The sequence below is a fragment of the Phyllostomus discolor genome, chromosome 8 (assembly GCF_004126475.2).
Source record: "Phyllostomus discolor isolate MPI-MPIP mPhyDis1 chromosome 8, mPhyDis1.pri.v3, whole genome shotgun sequence".
Taxonomy (NCBI): Eukaryota; Metazoa; Chordata; class Mammalia; order Chiroptera; family Phyllostomidae; genus Phyllostomus; species Phyllostomus discolor.
The window spans coordinates 36,876,880-36,884,011 of record NC_040910.2 but is presented as its reverse complement, the minus strand read 5'-3'; the positions used below and the strand labels follow the sequence as shown (position 1 = coordinate 36,884,011).

Sequence of the window (7,132 nt, the reverse complement as noted above, 5' to 3'; positions counted from 1 at the left end):
GGGCCGCGGTGCTCGGAGAGGCCAGACACAAAAGGCAACCGGCATGTGGCCCATTTATGTGGAGTGTCCAGAACAGGCACATCCGCAGAGACAGAAGGTGTATTCATGGGTGTCAGGGGCTGGGGAGGGGGCCGGAGGTGATTGTTGGTGGGGACAATGCTGCTTGCTCTTTGGGGTGATGGGATGTTCTGGAATTAGACAGAGGTGACGATTATATAACCTTGTGAACATGCTAAAAACTACTGAATGGGTAAATGGATGAATCAATTTAAATGGATGAATTGTAAGGCATGAGAATTATATTCCAAGATTGTAAACATATTATCAAAAAAAATAAACAGGAAGAAGGTTCTGGGATGTTTCTGTTCAGTGACCCCCACCCCGTCCCCCAGCACCCAGCACATCCCCTGCCTGCCAGCCGAACTCTGGCTGTGGCTCCTAGCCCTGGCTGAAGCTGTGCCCTGCTATCCTCTGGGCCTTGCCCCAGAGCCCCTCCTGGGAGAAGCCGGCCCTTGCCTGCTGCTGGGCTGCCTTCAGAAGCCTCAAAAGTACAACCTCTGTTTTATAAGTGGGGAAACTGAGGCTTGCCTAAGGCCTCACAGGCAGCATGGCAGAAGTGGGGTCAGAATCCAGGCAGGACTCCTACAGTTTCTTTATTACAATTTATTTGTCCTCTGAGCTGTGGCCAGTCCCCTTTCTGTTCCTCCCCATAATTCTGTGGGGGAGGGTCCCACAAGCAAGGGAGTAGGGATCACCTCTGAAGCATCAGGCCTGAGGCGCAGCCCAGCTAGTACTTGATGATCTTCTTGATCCAGGACACATAGGGGGCCACAGCAGTGGCCACAGGGGGCTTGAAGACGTTAGTGCAGGTTTTGGAGCTGAAGGACAGGATTCCAGCCACTTGGCCTTTGCAGCACACCAGGGGCCCGCCTGAGTCCCCCTGTTGGAGACCAGGGGGCACAGGTTACCCTCAGTGCCTGCTGAAGAAAGCCTGTTTATCCCCCGGGGGCGGGAGGGTGGTTCCAGGGTAGAGACCCCCCCCCGCCAGTCCCACATCTACCTACATACATCTCCTTACTCCCCTCCCAACCTCTTCCGTTCCCTTTTTCCTTCCTTCCTTCCTGTCCTTTTAACACTCTGCTTCTTCTTTCCACTCCAGGACCTTTGTACATGCTGTGATCATCTTTGGTGCTAGAGTTCAAATCCCATCTTTGCTGCTCCCTGACTATATGGCCCTGGGCAAGTCACTTAGCTTCTCTGTGCCTCAGTTTCTATACCTGGGAAATGGACTAATGCTAGTACCAATCCCTAGGATCCCCCAGAGAATGGGCAGAGTTGGGGCCCAGGGAGAGTTGGGGTTTGCCAGGTTGTGCTGGACACAGGCTGATGCCCTCGCCTCAGGCTAATCTGTCCCGGCCTGCCCCACTGCTTCCCCTTTACCTTGCAGGGGCCCTCGTTCTTGGAGTTGGCTTCCAGGCAGATCATGTTGGGGGTGATGTCACCATTCCAGAAACGACTGTTGTTGCACATCCTGGCATCCAGCACACGCATGTCCAGCTCTTTCAGTGCTTTCGCCCTGTGCCCAGGCTGGGTCTGTCCCCAGCCGGCCACACTGCACTTTGCTCCTGTCGCCACTGCCTGGTGCTTTCTGGGTAAGCCCAGGGCCTTGACAGTCCTGTTGAAAGTCACCTTACACTCCATCTACAAGAAGGGACAGCTGAGTGAGGGACAGTGGGAGACAGACAGTGAGAGAGGGGGGCCTGGGTGCAGCTGCCACTCCTCCCATCTGCCCCAACACCTTAAGCAGAGCGAGGTCATTCAGCAGAGCGGGGTGTGGCTTGTAGTCAGGGTGCAGAACTGCTTTCTTGACTTTTAAACTGAGGACATTGTCTTCAAACTTATGGAGCCCCAGCCTTAGTCTCAGCTGTTCGGTCCTGTGGGCAGCAAAATCAGGGTGTGTGCTGCCATCCTGCAGCTTGGGGACCCCTCCACACACCCAAGCTCTGCCTCCAGGGTCCATCTAGGCTGACTCAAGGTCAAGAGATTTTCACTGCTCCCCCATCCCAGCCCTGCCCCGCCCCACAGCTGGCTCCCTTACCTGGCCTCTCTATGGCTGGGCCTTCCTTTGCTCCTTTTCACCTGCTTCCTCCCCACCTCATCCAGGAAGCTGTCCCTGCTCCAACCCCTGCCCCAGACTCCAGTTTATCTCTGGCCAGAGGCTGGGCTGTGTGTATCCAAAAATGATGACCTCCAGCCTGGGGCTCCCCTGTGTGGGGTTCCAGCCTCACCCAGTGCATATGTTATGCCTCAGCCATACTGATTTGTTCTAAGGCTGGCACGTGACCGAGGCCGGTCCCATCAGTACTGATCCTCATAGCTTCGCCCGAACTATAAAGAAACAAACTCTTTCTTTAGATCCCATGGCCACAGGATCTAAGGGGGTCCAAACTTGCCACCATGTGAGAATCTTCCTGATAATGTGGCCATGGGGCATGACAGAAGAGCTGAGAGACAGGCAGGCTCCCGACCAGCTCAGGCAAGCACCTGGATCAAGTTGTGCCTGTTATGTCTTCCTAGACTTTTCTTTCACATGAGCCAAAGAGATAGCCTTTGGTTACTTTGACCAGTTTGACCTGGGGTCTTTATTACTGTGTAGTCCAGAGAGGGCAGCTCCAAAAGCAATTTATTTTGTGGCTTCCTAGGTTGGTCCTGCCACCCTCACAGACCAGCACTATTCCCACGGCCACAATGAGAGACACATTCTTGGGTGTCCCAAGAGGCCCAAACTCTGCCCAAGTGGAAGGCGCTTTGCTGTGGCAAGTAAAGTTTCCCTAGGAACCCTTCAGTGCAGTGGCACTTAGGCATGCCCAAGGTCGATGTCACATACACACACCAGAGCAATCATAGGAGAGGGAAGGGGGCACCCCTGTACCCTACATTTGGCTTAAGTCTGTCAGGATCCACCTCCTGGTGAGAATGGGAAACCTGGGACAGAATCGGGGACACTTAGGGTGACAGAGGGGGAGGGCAGGTTAGGGTCACTTACGGATGGATAATGCAGTGAGCAGCTGTCAATACCCACCAGCGGTTCACAAGGACCGCCCCACACACGTAGGCGCCATCATCTTTCTGCAGCAAGACCATGTATGGACGGGAATGAGGGACAGCCTCATGACCCCCAATAATGTGGGCCTCCAGTGTGTCACCTCCTGGGGAGAGGAACAGAGCTCCAGGTTAGGGCCAGGTGTCCCATCCCCACTGCGGCCGAGGGGCCTCAACCTTAATGCAGTGCCCTCTGTTCCCTGAGATGTTCAGGTCAGCAAGCAGGACTGTCTTTGATCCCTCTCCATCCTTTACCCTACGTCCTGGTCACCAGCAGGTGACCACCTCTCATTCACACATTCCTCTCCCTCGCTCCTGGGCCCCACCGGGACTCCCCTGGTCACCATAGCGCAGCCCCTATTGCAGCAGCTAGAGGAGCTGTTTAAGGTGGAGAAACTGGACCATCACATCCCTTCCCTGGGATGTCAAATGGTGCCGCCACTGTGGAAACAATTTGGCAGTTCCTCAAAGGTTAAACAGTTACCACCAACCCAGCAACGCCTCTCCAAGAGGAGTGAAAACACATACCCACAAAATCTTGTGCACACATATTCACAGCGGTTGGATTCACAATGGCAAATAATGGAAACAGCCTACATATCCAGAAATAGGTAATGGATAAAGAAAAGGTGATATATTCACACATTGGAATATTACTCAGCCATGAAAAGGGGTGGAGCACCGTCGTTCCCTACAGCTTCAATGGCCCTTGAACACGTGACACTCAGTGAGAGAAATCAGACACAAAGGGCTGCATAGTGTGTGATCCCATTTATGTGAAATGTCCAGAACAGGGAAACCCACAGAGGCAGGAAGTGGGCTGCTTAACGGATGTCAGGGGCCACAGGAGTGAGTGGGGAGTAGTCGTGAACGGGGATGGGATTGCTTTTTGGGATGATGGAACTTCCTGGAACTAGATAGAGGTGCTGGTTGCCTAACATTCTGAATGTACTAAAACCCATTGAATTATACACTTTAAAGGGGCGAATTGTATGGCGTGTGAATTATATCTCAATAAAAATATTCTAAAATTGTTTTAAAATCAATCATGAATTTTAAAAGATTAATAAAAGATTTTTAAATGTAAATCAGTTGAAAATCTTCCTACAATTCCGCTTCATGCTTTAAACATCTAAACTTTCTGTGAGCCACAAGAGCCACGTGAAGAGCAGCTTCCTCCTCATGCCTCCCCACTGCACTCTCACTCCCTGGCCTCCCGGCTGCCTCCGCTGCGCTGCCTGCACTGCCGCCACGAAGCCTTCGCACAGGCTGTTCTGGCAGCCTTTCCTGCAGACATTCCCATGTCTGGCTTGGGTGTGTCTGCTCAAAAGCCCTCTCCTCAGAGACCCCCACCCCACCAACTTCCTTAACATAACCCTCCCCCCTACTCTGCTCTGTTCTCTTCCTGGCACTCGCCCTCCGTGACATTGTATCGCAGGCAGGCGTGCTCATGGACTGTCCGTCCCCACTAGTTCCTGAGGGCGGGCCCTGTGCCTGTCTTGGTTACAACAGGCCTGAACAGTATGTGCTCAGCAAATACTGATGGGTGGCTGAAAAATAACAAATGATAGATGGAAAATAGATGGATGACTGATGAATGATGAACATATGAATGGATGATGGATGGATGGAAGGCAGAGAAAGACTGATGGATAGGTGGCTGGATACCTATCGTGCTGGGTCCCTGATTTATCACAGAGCCATTCTTATCCAACCCAGCCAAAATTCTGGGATGTCCATCACCCACCACCTTCTAGCTCAGCTCCTAGTCATCCAGTCCTGGCCAGGTACACATGATTTGGGGAGGCCAATAGCAGAGGCTCAAATTCCAGCTCCGTGCTTCCCAGCCAGGCAATCCGGACAGGTCACCTCATTCGCTGGGTCATGGTTTCCTGCTCTGCAGCCCAGGGTTATGTACATATGTATATAAGGACCCTGCTTCCTGGATGCTGCCAGCAGGCGAAGAGCCTGCATCTGCCCCGAGTTCTGTGGTATTCTGAGAATCTAGCTCCAGGGTGAAGTGCGAGGGGCACAGGATATCCTCAGAGCCCCAAAGTCTCCCCTAAAGACAACTACAAGAGGAAATGGGTGATTTTTACCCTGGAGCAATCGGGTGAATGTAGACTTCACCAAGTGACCAAGGTAATGGCTCTAGGGAGCAGGGGTGAACCTTCAGTGGTGTGGCAGGAAATGCGCGACCTGAACCTGACCTTGGGGGCACAGCAGGCAGGCCCTCAGGCATCACAAACGCCAGTGTCACAACACCCAGGGGGAAGTGAAGAAACTGTCCTTAAGGTGAAAGAGGAGACCAGATGCACCCCGCTGGGTTTGTTCCCTCAAAGGACACTGCAGGAACTTTTGAATAAGGGCTGTAGATGAGCTAATAGCACTGTACGGATGCACGATGTTGAGAATCTGCTATAATTGTGTAGAGAATGTCCTTGTTCGCAGAAAACACGCCATGGCATTTAGGAATGAGGGGCAGTGTGCCTGAAGCTTACTCTCCATTGGCTCTGATAAATAACATATATATTTGTTACCACCCTTATGACCAGCAAGGGTGATAAGACAACTGGGCCAACATATTTACAATTGAGAAATCTAGGGGCCCTGGCTGGGTAGTACAGTGGTTAGAGTGTCGACCTGTTAAGCCAAGTTTGTCGTTTAAATTTCCAGTCAGGGCACATACAAGAAGCAACCAATAAATGCATAAATAAGTGGAACAACAAATTGATCGATGTCTCTCCCCCCACCCCATTCTTCTCTAAAATCAATTAAAAAAATTTTTTAAATGAGAAAAACTTAAAATGCCTGCCCTGATGTGACCTGACCTCTTCCTCGGGGCCCCTGCCCAGGCCTCACCTCCGTTTTGGAGCAGCTGACATTTCTCCCATCGGTCCCCTCCTGGGGACAGTGAACTTATTTCCAATCTCTGTTCTGACACCCACCCATGAATGTCCAGGGGCCTAAACTTTGGGCGTTTCCCCCCTTGCTTTGCTCCCACTCACCTGCCCAAAGGGCCTCCGGGGCCAGCAGCAGCAGCAGCAGAGAGAAGAGGGCCTCCATGGTGCTGGGGAGCTCAGCCGCACATGCTGCCTGGGCCTCCAACACCTTCCACACCCCACCCACCCCTTCCTATGGGGGAGGGAACCTTCACAGCTCCACTCCCCGCAGCACTCACACCACCCCTGGCTGGTTCTACTTCACCCAGAAGCATTTCAGAAAAGTCCCCCTAAAAGACACAGGCTCTCTGGAGAGAAAAACCACATTATGCATCACACCTGAAAAATCAACAAAAATTCCTCCTCCTCATCTCATATCCTGTCATGTTCCACCCCCATCTCACACACAGGTGTGTGTGTGTGTGTGTGTGTGTGTGTAGTTTTAACACGATTGTTTTCTTCGCCCTGTTTCTTATCGTAGCAAAATACAGATAACATAACGTGTACCACCTTAACCATCTTTAGCGTGTAGCTCAGTGGCATTCAGCACATTCACACTGTCATGCAGCCAACCCCAGCATCCATCTCCAGAACTTTCTCACCTTCCCAAGCTGACACTCTGACCCCAGTAAACACTGACTACCCTCCCCCAGCCCTGGCTCCCAATACTTATTTCCTGTCTCTCCGTAGAACCTCACAGTATTTGTTCTGTGTCTGGCTTGTTTCACTGAGCACGATATCCTCAAGGCTCATCCGCACTATAGCAGGTGATAGCATTTCCTTCCTTTTTAAGGCTGAATCATATTCCATTATATGGTTGGACCACATCTTGTTCATCTGTTCATCACTCCATGGATATTTGGGCTGTTTCCAATCTTCGTTGTTCTGGATAAAGATGGCACGAACACTCGTGCACTATGAACACTGGGGGCACAGTCACAAATCTGAGCCCTCGCCGGCTCAGCTGCATGGAGTCCTGCCTGGAACAGCCCTCACTCTCAGCTGGACTTGGAGCTGGAAGGATGTCAGCCTGGTCAGCCTGGGGGTGGCCCTAAAGTGAGAGGAGTCCCCCTGAAAATGAGGCCCAC

General features: G+C 52.0%; 1 protein-coding gene across 1 annotated transcript; it reads right to left on the bottom strand.

Moving 5' to 3' along the window:
• Positions 1 to 640: 640 nt before the first annotated feature.
• Positions 641 to 6,212, bottom strand: GZMM (granzyme M). Its single transcript, XM_028521257.2, has 5 exons — positions 6,111 to 6,212; positions 3,047 to 3,209; positions 1,799 to 1,934; positions 1,441 to 1,701; positions 641 to 940 (listed from the first exon to the last, which is right to left on the bottom strand). The coding sequence occupies exons 1-5, from the start codon at positions 6,166 to 6,168 to the stop codon at positions 788 to 790; spliced, it is 771 nt and encodes a 256-aa protein (XP_028377058.2). The 5' UTR covers positions 6,169 to 6,212; the 3' UTR covers positions 641 to 787.
• Between the last annotated feature and the right edge of the window lie 920 nt (positions 6,213 to 7,132).

Coding starts and splice junctions, on each gene's coding strand:
- GZMM (XM_028521257.2), bottom strand. CDS start 6,168: ATGGAGGCCCTCTTCTCTCTGCTGCTGCTGCTGCTGGCCCCGGAGGCC. Junction 1,935..3,046: donor GCTCACTGCATTATCCATCC/GTAAGTGACCCT, acceptor TGCTGCCCACAG/GACCGAACAGCTGAGACTAA. Junction 1,702..1,798: donor ATGACCTCGCTCTGCTTAAG/GTGTTGGGGCAG, acceptor CCCTTCTTGTAG/ATGGAGTGTAAGGTGACTTT.